This window comes from Desmodus rotundus, chromosome 3 (genome assembly GCF_022682495.2).
Source record: "Desmodus rotundus isolate HL8 chromosome 3, HLdesRot8A.1, whole genome shotgun sequence".
Classification (NCBI taxonomy): domain Eukaryota; kingdom Metazoa; phylum Chordata; class Mammalia; order Chiroptera; family Phyllostomidae; genus Desmodus; species Desmodus rotundus.
In genome coordinates this window covers 22,216,771-22,242,426 of record NC_071389.1, presented here as the reverse complement: position 1 = coordinate 22,242,426, position 25,656 = coordinate 22,216,771, and the positions used below count along the sequence as shown (strand labels likewise).

The window sequence follows — 25,656 nt, the reverse complement described above, 5'->3', positions numbered from 1 at the left end:
GATGAACACCAAAAATTAATGTCACTAGAGAAAAAAAGAAATGTTATCAGGAAAAGATTTTTAAGGGAGTTTTAATTTGATCTATAATATTTCAGGAATAAAATCCGGGAGTATGGAAAAATGTTAGGGTTTAATAGGATTAAATGTTACCTGTGTTCTTCCTATCTGTATGTTAAAATAAACCGTAATTAAAAAGTGAAGTAGAACTGATAAACCTAAGAATGCATGAAAAACAAATCACTAGTTGATGTAATCAAGAAAACGTGTATAGAAAGATCAATGAAGTATTAGTGTATAGAAGAAACTGAGAATACTTTCTACAACTCTAAGCAAATACATTTGAAAGGAAATCCTCCATGAAATGGATGTTTTTTAGAAAAATTATAGATTATAAAAACTGAAGAAAGAAACAGCAAGGGAAAAGTGCCAGAGAGAAATATTCCCTCCAAAAGGAAAGAGATACCTGGCACAGCTGTATCTACCACTAAAATTTTTTCAGATCTTTGAGGAACAGATTTCCTTTGTTAACTTTTACAAAGTGTAAAGGTAGATAAAGAGTCCTTTTGGGGTTATTTGAAAAAGTTATATTTTCATAAAGTAGGTTGAGAATTCCTACTGTGTCATCCAGCTATTATTTCAAGCAAAAACACAGCAATATTTGGTTTTAATGTTTAAATGTTATAATTCACAGTAAAGGATTATAAATGGTTCAAGCAGGCACCCAACCTCATCCTTAAGTGAAAGTGCAAAATTCCACTGAGATTTAATCTCCACAGAGATTAAAATACTATTATCTGACTAACAGATCAGCAAAGATAAAAGTACTTGACTCTCACCTATTCGTGGGCCTGTAAATTGGCACAATCCTTGTAAATTGGCAATGTGCCCATCCAAAGTGTACAAATCTTTTGGCCTGGTAATTAACTTAAAATTTTATCTTACTAATGTGCTATCTGACTTATGTGCAAAGTTATTAAATGCAGCATTATTTATATGAGCAAAAAAGAGTTTAAATATCTGGTAGAGACTATTCCCATATATTATGTACATTATGTATTTAATTGTACATCCATATAATTAAATCTTATGCAATTTTACAAAAAAGAATCAAGAAACTCTTTATGTGCTGACATGGTACAATCTCAAAAATACCATGTAAAGTGAAAAAGGCAAGGTGAAGATAAAAATTTTAAGAGATAAAAATCTGAAATAAAAACTTACATTCCATAGAAATAAAAAATTCTTTCTGGTAAATGCAGATTAGCAAGTACTATATTTCTTTTATCTGACATATAAACTTTTCCACGATTCCATTGAGTCTTTCAGGCTCCAGCAGTTTATTTGCCAATTCCTGCTCCACAGCCATTAGGGCCAAGCCACTAAGTTTCTCTTCTCCCGTGGTATGACATAAATATGTTTTAAGACGAGGCAGTACAGAGTATGAGTTTTCAACACTTGCTGAGGAAACCGGCCAAGACAAAGCAGTATATAATAGCTTTGATATGCAAGGAATATTATTATGAAGACCATGCTGAATAAACAAATGGCCGATACTGATGAAGTTGATATGATCATTATCTACGACAAAGTTGAGCTTTGCATATTGCCGATAAAATCTAAGTTCTGGGATGATGTCTGCATCAAATTTATAAAATTCTTGGACACGTCTGGCTGTTGCTTCATTTAATGGTTCATTCCACTTAAGTAACAGTTCTGAAATTTGCTTCACTTTGCAATAATCAAATTCTGAAAAACACAGTTTTAAATTCTGCAATATAGTATCTAATCCTTGGTAATAAATATTAATTTTATATTGTTCTTCTGTTGAGGTAGGAAAAAACACACTGTCTGAATTGCCAAGATCTATTGTTTTCTGAATTTTTCTTCTTTTATGAAAAGAAGGTCTTTCAACTTCAAAACCTTTAGAGGTTATTTTTTGACATATTTCTTCTGCTCCATCCCAGATAGTTTTGAAACAGACATCATTTCTTTCAGATGATAGACACTCCAAAATTGCTTCTATTTTTGAAGACAAAGAAAAAATGTTTATGGTTTCACTTTGAAGCTCCTTGGAAATAATTCCTGTAACACTTAATACTCGATAAAGAAACTTCAAACAAAAGATAAATTCAAATTTGGAAACCAGTGTCAACAAATCACTCAATTCATCAGCCAAACTTGTGTTAGAGGCATGGCTTGATACAACTTCCAATGTTTCGATAATCTCTGGAAGACCCTCAATCACAGATAGTAATGTATGATCATGGACTGTCCAACATGATTGTGATATATGTTTCTTGCAAGTTTTGTTTTGACTTAGTTTATAAATCTTTTCAAAGTCTGCAGACATTTCCCCAGACATATGAATGGTGTTGAACAACGAACCAAGAGTATTTAGAGCACTTCGGAGTTCTTTTACTTCTTTACAAAACCTAATTACTGCTAAATCCAAAAAATGGGCATAACAATGTACATATAAAGCCCTTGGCTCTTCCTTCTTGAATTCTGCTGCACTTTCATTGAATATTATCCTCAAATTACTGGCACTATCATAGGCCTGGCCTCGTATTTTATTCAAATCAATTCCAATTTGCTGCAGGTAAGTTGTGATAGACCTGTGTAAACTGGTCCCAGTCCTCTCTTCAACATCAATGAAACCCAAGAACCTTTCCTTAATTAAGATAGCCTTTGATGTTTTTTGTGGGTATCTTATACAAATTGAAAGCTGTTCTTTAGTGGCACTATAAGTTGCCTCATCACATATTAATGAAAAAGCTGAGGAGACATTGATCTCACTCACAATATCATGCAACATTTCAGTCTTTATTATTTCAATAATATCATTTTGTATCTGTGTACTATTATAGAAGTCAACTTGTGAACTCAGAAGTCTAAATATTTCTTCTCCTTTATCTTTTGCTCTAATTTCTAACAGTTCTAAAAAATGGCCTTTATTTGCAGATGAAATAGACTGGTCGTTTCCTCTTAAGGGTAAACACTGCTTTCCAAGAAATAAAATATTTTCAATTATAAGCTTTAGGTACTTTTTATTTCCTTCGATCTGTTTTGAATGAATAGGTAAATTGTCATTGACAGTGTCATTACAAAACTGGTATTCCCTCCAAAACTGCAATGACTTCAAATGCATTTTACTTTTTTCATGCTTTCTGAAATTTTTCAGAGTTCTTTTCCAATTAGAAATTCCTTGGGTTGCAAATGACTGTCCTCCATAGCTGTATTTTTTTTGGCAGAACAACTGGCATGAGTAACAGAATGTCGCATCTTTTTTAACATTGGTTTCTAGCTTCTGAAAATTTGAACACTGAAATTTTTTAAAACTTTTTGATTTACCTTTAACTTTCTGTACTTTAGATGTAAATTTTGGGTGATAGAGTCTATCACATATTTTCATAGATTTCTTATTGCTTGTAGCATCTTGGTTTGACAGTTGGTCTTTTTGTACTTCTATACCGGAGCCAACTGTATGCTGACTGAGTACTGATGAAGATGGCGAAAGGCTTGAGTGTTCCACACTACTGTTAGCAACACCATTACTTGACTCGCTGGGTGAACTCTTAGAAACCTTTAGGAGAAAGTGAGAAAACCATATTTGTTTTAACAGTTTCCAAATAATTAAAGTATCAAATGCACCTATTCTAATAATAAAAGTCACTGGGTGAGTTATAGTATGAGCTCCAGTGGGGGAAACATTAACAATTTATAATTTATCTATTTGCAATTAGATTCAACATTAACTGCTCAAGGGTCTTTTGGTATGTAATTATAATAAAAATACTAGAATACTTTTTATTGCTCAGGTGAGTAGAATTGCTTAATAAATATTAAGAAAAATAAGAACTCAAAGGAAAAAACTATGGCTAGTAATACTTCTGTTTAAATATTCTTATTAATAACAATGTCAAACTTGACATTTGAGAAACTGAACATAAATACCAAAAGGTGTTTATTGCTGTATTTTTTGAGCTCTAGGATCAAAATAGGAATAATATGCTGAGATACACACACACATTTAAAAAAGAAAAGCTTAAGAGCAAAAAAAAAAAAAAAATCTTACATCTGATAGGCCATTTCCTCTTTCTGAAGAAACTGTACCTGTTAAAGCATAAATTCAAGATCTTATATTATAATCTATTAAATAGCATCATAAAAGCATCATAAACTATAATTGGTTCTTTCATATCAGGCAACACAAAGAACATTTAGAATATAGATTGATCAATTATGGCAAAACAGTATATATGTCAAATGTCACATCAATTTTTACCTTGTAAGACATCAGAGTTCATGATGGGTGGGTCAGCAGGAGTATCTGCCAATGACACTATATTGCTAATAACTGGAGTTGTATCTTTCTTTGGAGAAATTTGCTTCTCTGGAGAAAGGTGTTCCATTGAAGTATCATGCACCATGGAATTATTTACTAATAAAAAGATTTCTTATAAATAAGGCAGAATCAATCAGAAAGCACTATTTAATAACAAGTGTTTTCAATGAACAATGCAAACTGTCTAATAACTTTAGGTATTGCTGGGTACTGGAGTGATTTTTTTAGGGCTTAGGTAAAGCCAGCTTCTTGAGTTTAACATCAGTAATAAGATTAAACCAATAATTTACATTTCCTATCATGTTGTATCTTTTACCTTTGCATACAATTTCTCAGCCTTTATACTAATCGCCTGAAATTTCAAGCAAATATCTGTGAAATGACCATGAAGAACAGAAAAGAGACTCCTATATAATCTGCTAACAGGCATCACTTCTAATTCTTTCAAGAATCACAAACCTCAGCACAAATGAAACTGGGTTGTTTAAGCTTGTTTTGTAGAGATTTCTATGAGCCAGTTTGCAAGATGTACAAGCCCCAAGGGCATCATGTACTGTACTGCACTTTGTATGTAAATAGCATCACTGGTCCTATAGGTGGATCTTTGAGGGAATGTATAGTTGTCCCTGGATTATCTGCTTTTCTATTAGTGAACTTCAAATTATTTCCGACCGGCTCTACTTTATGTGAAAATTGTAAAGCCTTGTTTTTTACAAAGCAGGACTAAGTACAAGATGCTATTCTAATACAACAATCTTTACAAACATTAAATGTCTGGTGGTGAAGCAGCCTGCCTTTTATACAAAAATACTGGAAATCATTTCTTTGCAACAAGTTTTTAATGGTTTTGACTTTTATTCTAAGTGGGAAATGAATCAAGGTTATGCATTAAAGGAGGCAGTAATATGCTTCAGGAGCTAACTAAACCTCTGATTACTAAGCCAGTATTACCTGTAGAAGATTCCAACTTGGCTTTACTGTAAGCAGAGAAACAATTAACAGAGCAGAAAAGCTCTGTCTTCCCCAAGTCATTAGTGATCTCAATCATTTCATCTGAGGGCTTCAATGATTTGCAAAGCCCAGACGTAAGTGTTCTGGCTGGTTTCTGCTAGAGAGTAAAATAATATATTGCAGATATATGACAAATTATTAACATAGTATCATAAAAATATACCCAATACCATTGCTCTACAACTAATGAGAGGGAAGCCACATTTTTACTTTTTTTTTTTTTTTAAATATGGAACGCTTCACAAATTTGCATGTCATCCTTGACACATGTGCAGGGGCCATGCTAATCTCTGTATCGTTCCAATTTTAGTATATGTGCTGCCGAAGGGAGCACCATTTTTACTTTCTTAAAAACCAGAAAAGGCACCATGAGTTACAAAGATTAAAATGCAGGAAATTGACCACTCCATTAGGTAACTATAGTATTTGTTGGATATATAATAGCAATTATAACACACATGCAAGCAACGAAGAAAGTGGTCATAAAATATGTTCACCACCCCAGGCAATCAAAGCCAATTTTACAAATGAAGAAAAGATTTATAACTGTAGGTTGTTCCTCAATGCCCAATTGGACATCAGCTCAGGAAAGCCTTTTGTTGGTGCTGAGGAGGGGCTAGAAAAGCGCTTAACATACTTTACAAGATGATGAGGGAGTCACTTTTTCTAGACCACCTTACATGGGAAAAACTGCAGGCACACTGAAAGGAAGCATACAAGCAGCAAGAGATACAGATGACAGTGTGTTCAATAAGCAGTGAGTGCACAAAAGAAAAGGATAAACTGTGAGGTTCTTCACCTAGTCTTTCTAGTGAAGAGGAACCATCATTCCTGGACTTAAGAAGTTAACCATGATGGCTTTTGGGGGCATAATGTACAAAGACAAATGAAAATAGTTTATACAAATTTTCTTTTTCTGTGAAAGAACAGGATATTAGCAAAGAAACGAGGAAACAAAAAGAGTATAATTTTGAAAATTTGTTATTTTTATCCTTTATTAGTATGAATTTTTTAAAAAAGATTTTATTTATTTATTTTTAGAGAGGGGAAGGGAGGGAAAAAGAGAGGGAGAGAAACATCAATGTGTGGCTGCCTCTCACGTGGCCCCCACTGGGGACCTGGCCCACAATCGGCATGTGCCCTGACTGGGAATTGAACTAGTGACCCTTTGGTTTGCAGCCCACGCTCAATCCACTGAGCCACACCAGCCAGGGATATTAGTATGAATTTTTATATTTTGAGAAACCACTAACAGTTCACCAGTATCTAACATTAACCAACAACAGTGGTATACTTTAAAATTATTTAGTCACATGGGAAAGCTAATACTTAATATACTCTATAAGAAGATGTAGCCAAGATCATTACATTTCAACCAAACAATCGCTTTTTAAAAAGCCACCTCACTTTTAGTTTCAGAGTTGAACATTTTCTAATTCTTGATCATAGCTCTCTAACAATTTGGGTTTTCTCCATTATCACTAACACTCAATATCTTAAATGCTGTGCATAGTATTAGGTGATGCTTTTTAAAAAATAATTTTGGAAAATTTTTGATTTTAGAGAGAGAAACATCAATTTGTTGTTCCACTTATTGATGCATTCATTGGCTGATTGTTTTATGTGACTTGACCAGGGATCTTATCCATAACCTTGGCATATTGGACGATGCTCTAACCAACTGAGCTAACTTGCCAGAACCTAGGTGTTTTTTGTTTTTTAAAAAATCCTCACTGCAGTATATGTTTATTGATTTATTTTTTGAGAGAGAGGAAATGGGTGGGAGAGAGAGAGAAACACCGATTGGTTGTCTCCCACAACATTTTGGTGAACAGGATGATGCTCCAATGAACCAAGTCCCCGGCCAGGGCTACCTAAGTGGTACTTTTTAACATATCTACCGAAATCAGCCCTGCCTCATCACACAGGCTGAATAAGTACTCAATACAAGTCCTTAAAAACAGAACAAGGCCTATTTAATGAATGTGAGGAATAAAGGAAAACCAGGAATGGCATTTCTTGCCTTTGGAAGAAGGCTTCCATGCCCTCCATTCTCCCATTTCTGGTCCCAAGACATGATACTCTCTGGTGTGGGCAGTTGCCATAAAAAAGATGTGGTTCACAAATGACTTATGTGAACTGTGGTTGGTTAAAACTCCCATCTTCAGTTGCTTGTTTTTAAGAAAGAACTTACAGGGATAGAGTTGCATCTCAAAGCATCATCTAAACAAGCAAGATACTGGGACAGTCCCACCTCATGAAAGGGGCTCAGACCACTGTGTTCATCTCAGTCCACCAAAGCAGGGCCAGCTTCTCTGCTCAGGATCACCCACCCAAGGCTCTCCTGTCAACAGATTATTTCTCATTGGTGTATTTCCTCCCTATGACTAATTCAGAAAAAATATGACATTCTTGATTTACCTAAACCTTGCTTAGGTATAAAGTGATAAATGGAATTAAAAACAAAAACGCTTTTGTGGCTGAGTCTTATCAGTAGACTACTGTTATTTTTGCTATATTTGTTGTTTATAGACAAGTTTCCATCTGCTTGTCTTTCTTCAAGGTAAAATGATCACCCTGAGATTCTTGAGGAAAATCTCCACATAGCACCTATCATGAATTACTATACTAGAAGGAACTATCAGGAGTCTTTTATTTCATCTCCTCCACCATCTTACCAACTAAAACTGTTGCCGATAGTATTAAAATCTATATCCCAACATTTTCCTAAAGTGAAACCATTCACAAACCAATTAATGGAAGGAACTCAATCTTCAATTTTTCATCTGAGTCCTATGCAGTCAATTTCAAATAGAGTGGTCCTCACTTTAGGCAACATTTCTTTATTCCTACCTGCTTACATGCCGAAATACTTTTTGAACTATTTAAGTAATGGAACTGTCCTTCCATCTGAAGTATATGGAACAGATCAGAGCTAGTGTAACAGTAAGTCCCACAGTTCTCACAACAGTTCATGATGAGGTTGTTAACGGAGTGAAACTTTGAGAAACAGGCATTACTGCAAAGAGTCTGTTTCACATTCTGGTATTTTACTTCATACTGAATCTAGGATAAAAAAATAAAAAAAGATTCAGTGAAAATTCTGGTATTTAAGCAGATCAGAGTCCCTAAAAGATAAAAAAAAAAATGCAACTTACGAGAGTAGTCTTCTGACACATGCTGCATTTAGTTGAAATGCTGTCGGTGTAGAGCGTAACGGAGAGTTTTCTTAGACAAGACTGGCTGCAAAAATTTTTGCTAGAGGTAGTATCTTCCAGCTGGACACTGATCACATCCTTTAGATTTAAGATGTCTCTAGCAAAAATAAATAACAAGGGCACCATTAACGTTTTACCAGGATTAAAGTTTCTCTTCATAAGCTAAAAATCACTCCCTCAAACAACCCTCTCCCCTGTTTCTTTCACCTGAAAAACTGTGAAATAGTAATAACATTAGCCTTGAAATAAGAAAGCCTGAATTTGGTATCCAGTTCTTTTACTTATGTCATTTATACTCCCTAAATGTTAATTTACTCATCTGTGAGGTAGGAATTATAAAACACATCTGATAGTACAGCTCTAAGGATTACCTAACCTGCATTAGTTGGTGCTAGTGATAATAATATGATGACAACTCACATATTCATACCCGACGAACTTTGAAATCTACAGGACAGAAGATTTCAAAGTGTGGTCTGCAAATCCCTGGGATCCCCCAGATACTTTCAGGGAATCCACAAGATCAAAACTATTTCACATTAAGATATTTTTTACTTTTTCACTGTACATTTTAATTCATGACCCAAAAGCAATAGTGGGTCCCTGTAATTCAATGTCTAGGGTTCTAAAAAAGTACATGTACATGCATGTTCGTAACAGCACTATTCACTACAGTTAGATTAAAAACAGCCCAAATGTTCATCAATGAATGAAAAGATGAACAAACTGGAGTGTATTCACACATTGGAATATTATTTAGCTATAAAAAATGAACAAAGTACTGATACACATGCTACAACATAGATGAACCTGAAAAACATGCTAAAGGAAAGAATCTAGGCACTTAAAAGATCACATGCAGGATTCCAAATATCCAGAACAGGTAAATCCACAGATAAAACACAGGTTGGTGGTTGCCAGGGGCTATGGGGAAAGGAGAGGGAAATGGGGAGAAACTACTTAATAAAGCACTTTAATTTGGTTGACAAATGTTTTGTAACTAGAGAGAGGGGGTACTTGTACAACACTATCGGTGTACTAAATCCTACTGAAATGGCCTTTTGTCATGTGAATTTCACCTCAGTAAGTTGGGAGGAAATTAAAAAAAAAAGCAATGGTGGGTAAAACTGCCAGAGCCTTAGCACAAACCAAGGCAGTGGCACAGCCGTGCTAGGACTAGTGTTATCACTGCCGAGCTTTCGCTGTAAAAATTATTCATTTATGAACTTGATCCTAGAATATATCACATCTTTTAAATACCCTGTGTGATGAAATGGGATATAGGCATAAAGTGTTATCCCTGTGCACCCAAGGATGATGGCTGTCTCAAGGAAAACCACATGTGGCAATGTTAAGAGTTACAACCTAAGTTAGCTACTTTTTCCATGAAACCCATTTTTACTTGAAAGAACAACTATTAGACAAACTATTATCAAGAAGTGTATACCTGGCAGATATTTTCTCAACAATGAATAAAGACTGTTACTTCAAAAAAAACCCCCAAAACCTGGCAGTATTCATTGCCAATGATAAAATTTGAGCTTTCACTGAAAATAAGAATTTTGGAAAACATATCTGCCACCTCCAGCTTTCTTGTTCCCTATCACTGAAGGCTTTCCTGATGAGATTAGTGATTTAAAAAAAAAAAAATTAAAAAAAAATATTGCATAATGAAATACATCAACATTTGGAATATCTACATAATACAGTGACCCAATATTTTCTGATGATATAGCAAAAATCATTTATGGGTAAAAAGAACCAAAGTACAAATAGAGGGTCCAGCAGAAGTAAGGCCTGTTTGAATGTGTTTGGTAGGGTAATAATATGGGTGTAATAATTTAGAGTTTTAATTTGAACATTTCACCTAAAATGCCATATGGTGTGCTTGAGTGTGATATTGTTAATAGAATTACATGCTTATGATTTTGTAATAAAAGATTTTTGTAATAAGAGTGGCGTTAGTCGTGCCGGACCCTATAGACCAATGTATTTTAGTTAACAGTACAAAAAATTCATTGCTATGGTTTCAGATTATGCATTACAACTAACACTTGTTTTCTGATGTTGCATCAAAAAAGCATCCACAATTATCTGAAAGCCTAGTAGAGGGGACTTCCCTTTTTTAATTATAGTTTAAGGCCAGATTTTTAGACTTCAGCCAAAATGGTATTTTACAACACACTGCATACAGAAGCAGATATGAAAACCTAGCCAGTTTTGTAAAACTGATAAAAACAATGGTCACTGAATTATTCTTAGAGTTTCTCTTCTCAATAAATTTTTTAAAAATGTGACTAATTTTCATAAAAATATGTCAATATGCATGCACTGAGTTTATTTTAAAGAATTAAACAGTTTTAAAATTTCTTGGTTTTAATTTCTAATACAATATATATTGGTAGATACATCCTGTCTAAAACTAAAACTCTTTGGGTCTTCATAATTTTCAAGTGTGTAAAGGGATCTGGAGACCAGAAAATCTGGGAACTGCCACTACATAAATACCAACATACCTCACCAGCTAGAACCTCCAGAATATCAGTATTTCAGGATAAAAATTTTTCAGATGAAATGCCCCTAAAATCAACACTATTTTCACACTTCAATACTTACAAAGTTTTAGTGTACTATGTATGATTTTTCTACCCTCTTCAACAGATGGTACCAAAAATAACAGGTTCATTTCATTATCACATCATCAGTTATTTTACTGGTTTAAAATATAGCTCTAAATGCAGTTTGAGTTGTACTATCCTTGTACTTCATGAGATAAAATTCTAGGATTCACTGTGTGCCGGGCAGTGTTTAGGCCTTGGGGATATAAAGATGACTATAATCCAGTCCTAATGTTAAGAAGTTCATCTTCTGAAATGGATAGTGTGGGAAGTATAAGGGGACTAAATGGTAATAGAAAAAAAAAAATTCTTTAAATTTTTTTAAATAAATAAAGTAATTGTTGCTAGGGGAAAAAAATAAACTGGGTAGTGTCAATTTTTAGATGAATGCTTTGGAAGTTATGAACACAATGAAAACACAGTATGGAGCAATTAATCTGGAGGGTTGTAGGAAAGTAAGAGAGGAAGGAATGATGTGAGAATAGCCCAAGAGATAAAGATATCTGAGGCAGGCTTTTAAGACACAAAATTAACCTGATGGGAAAGGAGGCAGAAGAAACTGCATTGATAGAAGTATGGAACTCTGGAAATGCTTACTGGTTTATGCTGCTAATAGTATATTAGATTGCTGACTTTAATCTAAGGCCTTATAAATAAAAACTCGAAAAGTAAATTCTGGCCCTGGCTAGTGTGGATGTTTGTTGGAGCATCATCCTGTAGACTGAAGCTTTGTGGGTTCGATTCCTGGCCAGGGCACATATCCAGGTTGCGAGTTCAAGCCCTGGCTGGCATGCATATAAGACGGCAATTGTTTCTTTCTCACACTGATATTTCTCTCTCCTCTCTTTCTCTCTCTCTCCTCCCCTAGTCCCTCCTTTCCTCTCTCTCTGGAAGTAATGAAAAACAAACTGTCCTCAGGTGGGGATTAAAAAGAAGTGAATTTTGTTACAAGTGACTAAAATTAGCTTAAACAAACTGAGCATAGGTCTGAACAGCTTTCCTATAAGTAAGTGTTATCAGCATTAGTGCAGGGGGTTATTTCAAACTTTATTGATTGCTCTCCAGATCTCTAACTGGTTCCAACTGGGACACTAAAGGGCAGAAATGACACTTCTTACATACATGGTTCTCAAAAAAAAGCCTTATCTTTCTAACATGATTTAAAATGTCATTTTCAAAGCTATTTTTCACCTCGTTCATGAATATAAGAATTTGATAAACTCAATATAGATTTTAAATCATTGCTACAAAACCTCAACAGTAACAATAATTAGCTAAAATCTTGAGAACTATATATTAATACAAGAGGTTAATGAATGTGGAATAAAAAAAGAGGTTTTGAAAATGGCATAGGATCCTCCAAACAATGGATGGCCTCTCCTAGCCTAGGCACTACTACCACCTATAAAATAGTATTTTATATCAAAAAATTTTATTCCAAAGGAAGCAGAGCTTGTTTCATATTTTTGCTCACACTCAATTCCTTTGCGCTAGAAAACAACTTATACCCTAAATCCTTCTTGCTTCATCTTTTTCAATTTGTTTGGGAAATCTGCTAAAGATGTATAATGGGTAAACTGCAAACATAGCAACATGATACCTTGACTTCTCAGGGCCTCTGTTTCCTCAAAATCAAAAGAAAATATTTGGACTGGTTGCTCTCCAGGGTCCCTTCCAGTTTTGTGATTCTGTAGAAGAAAGCAGGCTAAAAAGAGTGCCATACAGCCCATAGCAAAAAAGAAAAAAGACAAAGTATAGTATTAAAGGGTTGAAAAGGACAAGAGAAAGGTAAGTAAAGTTCCAGGGAGTAAGACTTGAAGCAATGGATAAGACCTGAAGCAGCAGCCAAATGAGGAACTGAAGCAACCATTAAAGAGTTTGTGAGTTTGTTAAGATAAAAATAGTGATAACTAACATTTATGAGTTCTTACGATATGCCAGTACTGTGCTGATCACGAAGTATATTATTTAATACTCATAATTCTTATATACATTTAACAAAACAGATGGGACTACTAACAAAGAAGTTCTTGATACTTTTGAAACTTCAGCATGTACAGCAGTCCCCCCTTATGTAAGGTTTTGCTTCCCACGGTTTCATTCATTACCCAGGGTCAGTGCATCATCACAAGTATGAGTACAGTGCAATAAGATATTTTGAGACATTTTTCATGAATTCATTATGAAATTACTACTATTTTCTTTCTCTGCATCTAAAATGACTTACGTATGTAAAAAAAATGAAACAACCAAGACCACAATAGCTCACAGAAATCTTGAAAGAATTATATCCACCCATCTATGTTTACCTATGACTATTCAATTTCTCAAAGTAATTAAATAACTTCATTTACCATTGCAAAAGAAACAATTTTTATACCCTGGAAGATCCAAAATAACTGTTGTATGATTCTTTTAGTAGGTCGCTCCATACACAGTTAAGTGATAAAATGGGTATACACTAATCCCATTGAAAAAACAGGAAAATAAGTTTTGGAGTAGAAGAGAAATAGAACTTATATTTTAAATTCTGCACATCTCTCAATGAACAACAAACTATTTCTAAAGAATTAGAGGAACTGAAAGTAGCAGCAGCTTCTTTTCCCTAAACCAAGGTGATACGTCTTCAGAGTAAGGATGAAAATGTAGAAAACTACAGCCAAGACGCTGCTCAAGATCTAGGTGGGAAAGTATGAAAGGAGGCATAATTTAGAATTATATACTTTGAGCAGTTTGCACAAGTTCTCTTGGGGAGAGCTGGTGAACTGGCAGATGAAATGTATTCAGTGATGCACAGTGTGGAGCAGAAAAGCTGAGTGGACCCTTTTCTTTGATAAGCAGTCTGTCCCTTCTGGAGAACTTTCTTACAACCAGAACAGGAAACCTGAACAGCTGTGGTTGAAACTGAAGGAAGCATTTTGTTCATGCCAGATGATGCCAGAGGAGGCCTAGTGTCTGTAGTCGACTGTGAAGCTATAAAAACAAAACAAGAAGAAAAAGAATCAGTATTTACATAAAATTAAGTATGCATTCTTTCATTTTATTTTAGAGGTTACTTTTGGACTTAAAAGTCAATACAATGCACTATTTAAGGGCATTCTAAAAAAATAGAATAAATTGGCTATCACAATGGTCAAAATAAATGTAATCAACTTAAGTAATTCTATTACCACTGTCTGAAAATGTTGTGTTTATTTTCTGTTCATTCTCCTTAGTTTGAGACTGTTGGGCTTGACAATACTCCTAAAAAAATAATAAAAAAATGATAATAAATACAATCTGTTTTAAACAACCACTTATTTGATTGAAAATGATAAATTATGCTTAAGTCTATTCAGTGAATTGTATAACAATTGAACCATAGTACATAGGTAAGCACTCCCCTTCTGGTGACATTTGGCTGATAATACCAATCAATTACCTCATTGTTTTCTATGTATCTAAATGTGACTTCAGCTACTTGCCTTTATAAAGGCGTTGAACACAAAAATTGTTAGATTGGGCTGAATGAGTTTTACAAGGGAGGATTTTTTTTCACAGCAGCAGGCAATCTATCTGAACTTGATTTATGTTTTTGAATGTGTATGGATTGAAAACGTAACAGATACTTCCTAGATGGACAACATTCTGCACTGTCACAAGTCAAGGGGAGTTAGATCCTTACTGGATACTGATTTACTTTAGGGTATTTCTAAGGAGGACACTAGAAATAAATTAAAACTGAATTTATTTTTTGATTCATTGAAAATTACAGCTAAATCATATGCAAATATTCCACAGAAATTTGGTCCTACTTAAAGAATACTCATACCTTGAATCAATTAAACCTTTATAGTTTTAGCATGCAATGTCTGAAAAAGTTTAAAAATAAAAATATGAAACTGATTTGGATTAAAAAATTATAAAGGAAGTAATTCTAAAATGTAAAATTTATTTATTCTACAACTTAATAGAGGCAGTAGCATAAAAACAAATTATTGCCCTGGCTGGTGTGGCTCAGTGGACTGTAAAACAGCCTGAGAACCAAGAAGTTGCTGGTTCAGGGCACATGCCTAGGTTGTAGGCCAGGGCCCCAGCTCGGGGCCTGTGAGAGGCAACCAATTGATGTTTCTCTCTCTCTGTCTCCCTCCCTTCCCATCTCTCTAAAAAATAAGTAAAATCTGGCCCTGGCTGGTGTGGCTCAGTGGTTGAATGCCAGCCTGCAAATCAAGAGGTCGCTGGTTCCATTCCCAGTCTCGGGCACATGCGTGGGTACAGGCCAGGTCCCTGGTAGGGGACACGCAAGAGGCAACCACACATTGATGTTTCTCTCTCTCTCCTTCTCCCTCCCTTCCCCTCTCTAAAAAAATAAAATAAAATCTTTAATAAATAAATAAAATACAATCTTAAAAAAAAACAATTAGTTATTGGTAGTATTGGAGAAGAGGGAGAAAGAAATGGAGGAAGAAAAACATTGATTTGTTGTTCTACTTATTTATGTATTCACTGGTTGATTCTTGTATGGGTCCCGACCAAGAATCAAACCTGTAACCTTAGTATAATGGGATGATGCCAGGGCCAAGGACAGAATCTTAAAGCAAGAGAAAAGTAATTAGTTACCTACAAGGAAGCTCCCTTAAGATTGTCAGCTGATTTCTCAACAGAAACTTTGCAGGCCAGAAAGAACTGGCAAGAAATATTCAAAGTGATGAAAAAGCAAGGACCTCTATCCAGCAAAGATATCACTTAGAATCAAAAGTCAGATTAAGAGTTTCCCAGACAAGAAAAAGCTAAAGGAATTCATCACCACCAAACCAGTATTATATGACATGTTAAAGGGTCTTCTTTAAGAAAAAGATAAAAACTATAAACAATAAAAATGGCAATAAATACATATCTATCAAAAATTGAATCTAAAAAACAAAATAAACAAGTAGAATAGAAATAGATTCATAGATACAGAGAGCATTTTGACAGTTGCCAGATGGAAGGGGGACTGGGGTGATGGGTGAAAAAGGTGAAGGGATTAAGAAGTACAATTGGTAATGAACAAAATAAACTAATGAGCAAAATAGAATAAGAGGCATACAGACCAACAGCTGTCAGAGGGGAGGACAAAGGGGGGTACATAATGAAAGAAGGTGAAGGGATTAGCCAAAGGATATATATGCATGACCCACTGACATGGGCAACATGGGGCTGAGGGAGGGGGGGACTGGGTAGAGGAGGGCAAAGGGGGAAAAAAGTGGGAAAACTGTGATAGTGTAAGCAAAATATAGTTAAAAAGAAGAATAAGAAGTACAATTGGTTGTTCAGAATAGTCATGGGGATGTAAAGTACAGCACAGGGGATATAGTCAATAATATTCTAATAACTATGTATGTTGTCAGAGGGGTGTGAGATTTACTGAGATGATCACTTAGTAAGTTATGTAATGTCTAATCACTGGGATGTAGACCTGAAAGTAATATAATAATGTATGTCAACTGTAATTAAAAAACAAAAATGATTTAAAAAAAAAAAGGAAAACAAAACCAAAAATGTGTTAACCTTAGCTAGGCCCATGATATCCTAGGCAATCCTTTTATCCATCCAAATACCCAATTCCAAACAGCTTATTTTTCTCTCAAATCACATTCTTCCATATACTTGGTTTTGGCACTGAACACCACTATACCTTGTATTATTTGATCAACTGCTTTGGTATTTAAGTTTTTAACAGGATTAAAAGCTTTCAACCAATAAACCATCATCTAAATACCGGTAACTAAAACTTATAATTCAATGATGCTGTAGAAAAAGGACAAGGTACCTGAGCATTGTCAGGTTCTGTCTTAATTCTGTCTGGCCGCAGCAACTGCGGTGCTGCTGCCTTGTCACATTCAGCCTCTGATGCTGAGTCTTTCATTTGAGTATTTGATGTAAAGGACTTCTCCAGTTCCAAACTAATGGTTTTCTTCTTGAGGAACAGTTTTCAGATACCTAAAATAAAATATAAATTGAAGACAAGTTCTGATTTTAAAATTAGTTCTCTTAAATACAGTAATTTTCTGCAAGTGTAGTAGGCAGTTAGCTAGGCATGAGCAGAGCAGGAAGTATGGGCCAGGTACAGAGGGTCTCCAGGGTGGAGAGCCCCAGGTGCCTAGCAATGGGCAAAACGACAAGCCCTGCATGACCACTCCCTTAAGCATTAATCCCAGGAGATGACATCTAGGACTCAGCTGCGTTTCAGCTCCAGTCCCAGAAAAGCAGCAAAAGCAGGCAGAGTGACACCATGCCTGACATCAAGACCAGCTGCAAGACTACTGACCCACTCCTTTAGTGCTGATAAATCAGTGCAGACCACGGCTCTGAGGATACACACAGGAAAGCTGATGAATACTGTATTACGTTCCTCCCAGGAGACCTCAGGTAAAAGCCCTCAGGAGGAAGGACCCAGCACTAACTAGGCTCTCTCCACTGAGCACACCAGAGCCTTTCTCCACCCCACTTCCTTTCCCAGGGGCTGGCAGCTGACTCTCTGTCTTTCAAATCAATAAATATTTTCTTTTTGAAAAAAAGGGATTTTTGCCTTGGCTGGTGTGGCTCAGTGGACTGAATGCCAGCCTGTGAACCCAAAGGTTGCCAGTTGGATTCCCAGTCAGGGCACATGCCTGGGTTGCGGGCCAGGTCCCCACTTGGGGGCACATGAGAGGCAACTACACATAGATGTTTCTCTTCCTCTTTTTCTCCCTGCCTTTCCCTCTGTCTAAAATTAAAAATTTTTTGAAAAATTTTAAAAAGAGGGTTTTATGGAAAGTAACTTCACAAGGTGATCTGATAATAGATTCCTAACTGGGCAGATCATGGTAGGTAGTCACACCCCAACCTACAACTGTTTATCTTTGTCTTAAGGAAGCCCTGTTCATTGTCTGTGTGCATCTAGTTTAACATACATTTGAAATGCGCCTATTTACTTATTAAAGATTATTTTTTTTAGAGATAGGGGAAGGGAGGGAGCAAGAAACATCTATGTGTAACAGAAACATCGGTGGGCTGTTGCCTCTCACACCCCCCAAACAGGGGACCTGGCCCACAACCCAGGCATGTGCCCTGACTAGGAATCAAAGCGGTGGTGACCTTTTGGTTTGTGGGTTGATGCCTAACCCGAGCTGGACCAGTCAGGGCTGAAATGCCCCCTTTTAGGCTCCTCTTCCTAAAATGTAACCACTCTCAAGACAGCTAATGATCTTAGCTATCCTTTAATCCAACCCCAGCTTTGCTTTCTCTGACCTTCATGTAATCTTTCTTGCATCCCCTCCTTGATTTCAAATGTATAAAAAGAAACTTCAAAACGGTTACTCTCTAGAGCATTTGATTTTTTTTTTTTTTTTTAAATCCTCACCCAAGGACATGCTCACTGATTTTAGAGGGAGGGGAAGGGAGAAAGAGAGAGGAGAGAAACATGGCTGCCTCCTTCAGGCACCCTGACTGGGATGAAACCTGCAACCCAGGCATATGCTCTAACCAGGAATTGAACCTGCAACCTTTCGGTTCATGGATGGTGCGCCAAACAACTGAGCCACACTGGCCAGGCCTCTCCAGAGCATTTGAGATCTTGTACCTCAACACATGCCATCAGTTTGGCTCATATAATACCTTACAAAAGTTCTCTATAGGTTTGGACACTTCTTGACACCCAGGGCTCTTCTCACTTGCTCTATGGGTACAACCTTGAATTCAACTAACACCTGTGGGCTAGTTTCCCCATACATCCCTGAACTCCAGCTAGTAAATACCTCCATTAGATTTTTCACAAGTTCATCAAATTTAAGAAATTAAAAATCATACTTTTATATTATCCCCATTGACCTGCTTTAGATATGATTCCTTTCTTGGTAAATGGACTATCATATATACCTAACTTCCCAAACCAGAAATCTAGGGGTAGGCCTAAATTCCCAAAGTCTCCACATTTTATCACCAAATTGGATCAAATTACCTTCTAAATATGTTTTGAATCTACTTTCCCATCACACCTCATGCCTGTGAAACACCCCTCCTAGATCAATGGATTCCTATTTGGTAAATAGCTAAAATCCAAACTCACATTCAGGGGTAGAAAATAATTCCATTTTGTAACATTTTAGGAACTTCAAGAGAAACTTTTGATTGCCCAGCCCCACACCTCTGCTTCAAGGACAGAATGGTCCCTTGCATTTTTTCCTTCATTGAGATCTACTTTCCACTTTTCTAGTAGCTGCTAACTCTGATTCTAAATCCTTTATAACTCTTTCCCTTCCTTCCACCCTTACTTGGCTTCAGAGTACAAGTCTGGATTCCCCTTTCTTGATCACCCCCAAGACAAACATACTCTTTTCTGAACAGGCTTTACATTTACAATTCATGATGATGGAGGGCAGGGGCTAACTAAAACAGATATGGATAGTCTTACAGGAGTAATTCCAGGTCTATGGCTTTATTCTGAGTCAGTACAAGAAAAACCTAAGGAATTTTTCCATTGTATTTTATTTTTGAGGTTGGGACTCAACCACTTACCCTACACCCTGATCTTTAATTCAGTTTCTACTCAAAGCTCCTATCCCAAGGTAGAAAATTAAAGTAAGATCTGGCTATGAAGTGCAATAAAAGCTCCTATGGCCACTGCCCAGCCTGCTTGAGAATTACACATAACCAGCAAAGCAAATGGCTTGGAAATTAATTACTAGATTGTCATTAAGTAGATTCCATTCACCTAAAAGTAAATATGCTATGCAAGTCTACACATCAATTAAAAATAAAGCATTAATAGAAAAACGTATTCACTTGAAAAAAAAATAAATAAAGCATTAGTGAGTTTTGGCAACTTGGAATCCCTTCAAATGTGGCAGTCATCTCACAAATAGGTCAATAATGGAGAGCACCCGAAAATGTAATTAATGAATATAAAATATATTCCTGAGGCATGGTAAAGTGTAATAAAACATTTCTTTAGCTATTAGGAAACGCAAAAAACATGTATGAATAACAAATCCATGACTTCCTTTTCCAGATGCACTGTAAAGTCAGTCCTAGGGATCTTTAGACAAAAGAGGGATAAATAAAAAAAGGGGGATATGTCATGGAGAAGAAAACAAAATTCACATTAATTTTTAAAGTTAAACATGAGGCCTCAAAGAAATTACAAGCTATTAGGAGTTACTTCCAGACACAAACAGACCTCCAGAGGGAATGTATACACTCCTGGAAAATTAGCACAGTATTGCTTATGTAAACCTGATGCTTCAAACTGCTTTACCTTAATCTTTTAATTCCTCCCCACTACACTTGTGCTCACACTGTTCTCCTACCTGCAAAGTCATTTTTGCCTATTCAAATCCTACTCAGTGGTTAAACCAACTCAGCTACAGATTTTATCAGATTGATAAAACTGATAAATTTAGGATTAACAGAGTAGCCTGGCACGCTAAACCTTCTCACTGAAAACAGTTATGTAATAGGCTTTACCCTTGAGGACACTTTTCAGGACAGAGTAGAGGAAAAAGCCCAAACTGAAAACAACAGCATAATGAGCTAAGGAGACAGGAGTTCTGGGTTGCCAAAGCAGTTGGAACTCCAGAGGCACAATCTGGGAGGTGAGGGAACCAGAGAAAGCCTCCAGGTTTGCATACAAATATCCCCCTCCTCCACTAATTAGCTGATTCCTAAACTGCATTTCTACTAATCCGAAAGACCTAGCAGAAAATAGCAGCTGGGAGGCTAAAGAGCTGAGAAGAGATTATAGTAGTTTTGCAGAGCTAAAAACAGAGTTGAATTAAGCCTAGTAAAGGGACCTTGGTAGAGACCTGGACTTTCAGTTGAGACACCAGGGGGCCATGCCCTAAGGAATGCCTCTTCCCCCAATAACAAATAGAAAAAAGAAAAAAAGCTACTAGAATTTAGCAGGATCATGTTAATACAATGTCAATGTATACAAGGTTTAAAAATTTTATCAGTTCTCTTCACCATTGTACCAGAGGTTCTATACAGGCCAATAATGCAAGGAAAAAAAAAAGATATAAATCTTGAAAAGGAATAAATAGCCCTGGCTAGTGTGGCTCAGTGGATTGAGTGCCAGCCAGCCTGCAAACCAAAGGATCGCTGTTGGATTCTTGGTCAGGGCACATGCCTGGGTTGCGGGCTGGGTCCCCAGCTGGGGGAGCGTGAGAGGCAACCACACACTGATGTCTCTCTCCCTGTTTCTCCCTCCCTTCCCATCTCTCTAAAAATAAATAAAATCTTTAAAAAAAATAACTATTTTCTATAGCACCATAAAATAATACAGGAATAAATCTAATCAAATACAGGAATAAACCTAATTAAATATGTCAAGACCTCTACACTAAAAACAAAATAATGCTGAGAGAAATTAAGGAAGATCTAAATAAATGGAGAGCGACAGCATGCTCATTGACTGACTGAATCTTATTAGTCCACTTTCCCTAAATTGAACTAATTACACATCCAAATACTAGCAGGAGATTTTTGTGGGACTTTCAAGATGCTACAGTATACAGAATGTATATAGAACCCAGAATAGCCAAGACGACCTCAAAAAAGAAAAAAGTTGAGTACTTACTATAAAGCTACAATAATTAAGGTACTGTCCTCTATGGACACAAGCAAAAATAAAATGACCAATGAGAGTCTTAGAAGCAGGTATGCCCCAACCTCTTATTTCTTTGCATTACAGCTACTTCTTTCTATGTCACACCTTGCAAAAATTTGTTTTATTCAGTTGAGTTATGCAAGCTCTTTTATTGGCTTGACAGGAAGGTCAGAGGCAGAAGACTAAATGGTCTTCAAATTATACTAAAATGTCCATGCTTAGTTTTGTAGGCAACAAGGGTCGCTATGAAGTGCCTCGGTACTGGGTTTAGGATGTCTCAACACTTGTAATGCTCTGGCTAGCACAGTATAAAAGTTGCAATAGTGTAAGTGCTAAGCGTATACAGGTACAAATCAGAAATGAGGAAAGAGAAGATGGTCAAAGAAGTCTTCTAGAAAGTGAATTTCAGTTAGGTTACAGAGCGGGTTTCTGTGAAGCAATAATGGGGGATATTCCAGGTTTAGGGGAGGCATGTGCAAAAGCACAAGTATATAGGAACTATAAGGAGGGGAGTTAGTGTTGGAGATAAAAATGCAAAAGTGGTAGTGGAAGGAAATGAAGTTGGAGAAGCAGATAGGTCATCAGGAAGGACTCTGGACAACAAAAATTTTGAAATTAATCTTGTAAATAGCTTTTGAGGTTCAGCAAACATTTCATTTATATCTCGTTTTTAAATAAAAATTTGCTTTAACAACACTAATAAAATCATAAGTACACTTAATATGTTATATACCAAATGTTAAGTATTTTTGAGGATATCCAAAGCATTAATTTGCGTAGATTAACAGAGATCTTCACGAGATAGATTTTCCTGCCATTTGGGTAAATATAGTTCAATTCCCTGTAGCTATGTCAGTGATGAGGAAGGCCACAGCTTTGCACAACCCCTTTGCACACAGAAAACCCTAGAAGCAAATCCACTATTTTAGCAAGGACATCTAATCCTCTAATGCTCTTGCCTCAACCTAGGAGTTAAATGGGCAGTGTTGTAATTTAGTTCTTGTTATCAATTTTAAGGGCTTCTTGTCTTGTAAATTTGCGATGAGGAATACAAGAAATCGTCAGATGTTATTGGTGATCCAACTCTTAAGAGAAAATTCTCCATTTATCTACTTTCCAGCTTTTGTTTTAATTGAAAAGTATGCCAATATTGCCTCCTGAGAAAGCTGAAAAAATTTTCGTTTGTAAACACTGGTCCATTGTAAACCAAGATACTCTCAATCCTGTACAATAAAGCAAAATACTGAAATAAAGTGATAAAGATTGCACCTGTATCTAATTCCATTTTAAGTCCGAATTCATCAAGAGTCAAACTTTCAATTACTTGGGTTTTTTTTTTTTTTTTAGTTGAGATCCCGTGTACAATTTAATTGACAAAAGGAATCCCAGGTTTTGAGGGTTGAAAAAAATCATTACTGAATGAAGCCACAAGTGTTATCACATAAACGTTTGAGAAACGGAAACCGCGGAGACTAAAGATTGAAAGCCCAGTTAGGACGCACAAGCCGTAGGAGGCGAGAAACGCTGGAAGTGGGGGGCAAGGAGGCCCTGACCCCGGATTAGGATAAAGGAGACTACAAACACAAACCGGGGCCCCGACCCCCGAATTCCCGACCCCCCTAACGGCTGAACCCGCCCGCGCGGCAGCGCCTCTAGAAACGCTGTCCTACGTGCCGCTCTCTCCTCCCTTCCACAAGCGAAACTCTCTGCCCAGCCCTAAGCCAGAAATAAGAACAAAACCAGAACCACGCACTAAGGCCTAGTAACTACTCTCCGGCATGCTTACCACGCGAGGTTTCTCGCAGGAACTTCGACGGGACGGCGAGGCTGCGCAGGCCCAGCCCCTTTCCCGCAGTGCTCTGCGGCCGAGCATGCGCAGCGCAGGCGGCCGCCGGGGCTCTGACTCCCTACGCTGGGAAAGGGCTACTTTGGGAAAAGAACAGAGGCGGGTGAGGGGGCGGGGAGTTAGGGCCTCCGGGGATCTTAACCGTCGAAGAGGTACCTAGATGGCAACCAGATTTGGACCCTTAGAGGCTGAGGCGTTGATTCAGACCTCAGGCAGGGCAGTTAGATTTCGTGGGTTCGAGAGTTGGCTCTGTTGGCAACTTATGTAAATCCCAGTCTCTTCATCCCTGAAATTGGGATAATTATAGTGCCTACTCATAAGCTTGTGAAGTGAAGTGCCAGGTACACAGTACATTCCCAGTAAAAGGAATTGTTCTCAGAGAGAGAGAGGGGGTTCAGGCTTCTTCCATTGTGGGGTGCTCTTAGTATTTTAAAAATTAAAATAATCCCAAACTGGTAAAAATTATGGTAGATTTTAAATGCTATTTAAGTATAGGGTCAAATAAATGTGCTATTAAGTCATAATAGGACTAAGATATATCAAGTTGAAGGATGAACTGATTGCAATCCTGTCTTTGACCCTACTAGAGATGCGATGAAAAGTCTAAATGTGAGGCCCATGTCAACGTGATGTCCACGCCAAAAGGACCGTCTGACCCTTACTGCTATGGTCCCTGAATATCCTCTGCAGTTAATTAAGCTCAAATTCAGACGCTTTGGTGATGTTGAATACATTTAGTCCTCAATTATCGTCAATGGGTTATGCAACTTTCCACGAAGTGAAGTATGATGAACTCAACTTTACCTTAGGCTAATTGTACAAGTGTTAAGTTGCTAAGGCCTGCCATCCGCTTTATAATGAAACAGTATTTAAGGACCCGTTGTACTGGACTGGTAACCGAGGTTAACTTCAACAGTTATCCTTACCTTCATAATGTGGTATGTAGACATTAGCCATACCATTTATTATCTGTTCTCTATTCCCTTTGTTCCCTTTTCTTGCTTCTTTTGGCTAATTTGAACACCTTTTAGTATTCCATTTCAATTTATCTATTGTGTTTCTGACCATTTCTCTTTGTATATTGTTTTTAGTGGTTGCTCTAGGGATTACAATAAACATAAGTAACTTTTCATAGTCCACCTAGAATCAATATTTGACCACTTCAAGTTCAATTTTTACTCCCATGTAAGTCCATTTATCTTCTACCTTTTATGTTATAGTTGTCATATGTATTCAAATTGTAAACCCCATCAAACAGTGTTATAATTTTTGTTGTCAACTATCAAATATTTTAAAAAGAACTCAGGAGGAGAGGAATAGTCTATGTTTACCCAGATATTTACCATTTCCGTCCTTCCCATATCATTTGCCGTCTATCTGATGAACTTCCTTTAGCAATTCTTTTAGAGCAAGTCTGTTGGCCACAAATTATTTTCATTTTCCTCCTCTAACAATGTTTTTATTTTACTTCCATTCCTATGGAAGGATATTTTCACTGGATATAGAAGTGTATTTCCTGGTGGTTTGGGGGTGGGGGGAAATCTCAGCAAGGTGCTAACTCCATCAAATGGCCATCACTGACCTAATTACAAGACCTGGGAGAAGGAGTACTCAGATTCCATTTAGTTATATAATGACAGTTTTGACACCTCCCCTCCTTGACCCAGCCATTTGTGATGTCCAACTCTTGAACTTCCAAATTATGTGAGCCGATAGATTCTCTAAATACTTCAAAGTATTTAGCCTACTTTGACTTGGTTTTCTGTCATTTGCAGCCAATAGTCCTGTCTAGTAAAGGTAGCTCCTCACACAAAAATACATATATATTTTCATTCATAGGTTAATGAAGTTGTCTCACTAAGCAAGACAAAGAGGTAAGCCTATGAAATGTGCAGGCTCCTGCTTCTAATAAATGAGTGGTCTCACAAGTTAAAAATATCTATGAGAGACAAGCCCTAGCTTTTGTGTAACAACTTCAGGAGAACCAGAGTGGTGGGTTCACATGGTTGCTT

At 36.7% G+C, this 25,656-nt stretch overlaps 2 protein-coding genes and 1 non-coding gene across 8 annotated transcripts in view; 1 reads left to right on the top strand and 2 right to left on the bottom strand.

Moving 5' to 3' along the window:
• Positions 1-25,656, top strand: part of SFPQ (splicing factor proline and glutamine rich) — a 296,926-nt gene that overhangs the window by 263,721 nt on the left and 7,549 nt on the right. The window lies entirely within an intron of this gene.
• Positions 648-23,998, bottom strand: ZMYM1 (zinc finger MYM-type containing 1). Of its 6 annotated transcripts, none has more exons than XM_045190813.2 (10): positions 23,585-23,998; positions 16,984-17,153; positions 14,363-14,435; positions 13,916-14,165; positions 8,515-8,671; positions 8,210-8,422; positions 5,297-5,453; positions 4,286-4,441; positions 4,076-4,113; positions 648-3,583 (listed from the first exon to the last, which is right to left on the bottom strand). In XM_045190813.2, the coding sequence occupies exons 2-10, from the start codon at positions 17,077-17,079 to the stop codon at positions 1,271-1,273; spliced, it is 3,453 nt and encodes a 1,150-aa protein (XP_045046748.2). In that variant the 5' UTR covers positions 17,080-17,153; positions 23,585-23,998; the 3' UTR covers positions 648-1,270. The 6 variants fall into 6 exon arrangements, with proteins under 6 accessions (XP_045046748.2, XP_024410316.2, XP_045046749.2 ...); XM_024554548.3 differs by having other exon boundaries at positions 5,297-5,450; XM_045190814.2 differs by lacking the exon at positions 23,585-23,998 and adding an exon at positions 23,552-23,576.
• Positions 5,580-5,690, bottom strand: LOC112299694 (U6 spliceosomal RNA). Its single transcript, XR_002974286.2, has one exon. It is a non-coding gene; the product is annotated as a U6 spliceosomal RNA (small nuclear RNA).

What these genes read in the sequence shown, in the direction of transcription:
- ZMYM1 (XM_045190813.2), bottom strand. Translation starts at nt 17,079, where the DNA reads ATGAAAGACTCAGCATCAGAGGCTGAATGTGACAAGGCAGCAGCACCG. An exon ending in CACAACATTTTCAGACAGTG is followed by an intron (nt 14,166 to 14,362) that starts GTAATAGAATTA and finishes TTGTTTTTATAG; the next exon opens with CTTCACAGTCGACTACAGAC. An exon ending in GAACTCTGATGTCTTACAAG is followed by an intron (nt 4,114 to 4,285) that starts GTAAAAATTGAT and finishes ATGCTTTAACAG; the next exon opens with GTACAGTTTCTTCAGAAAGA.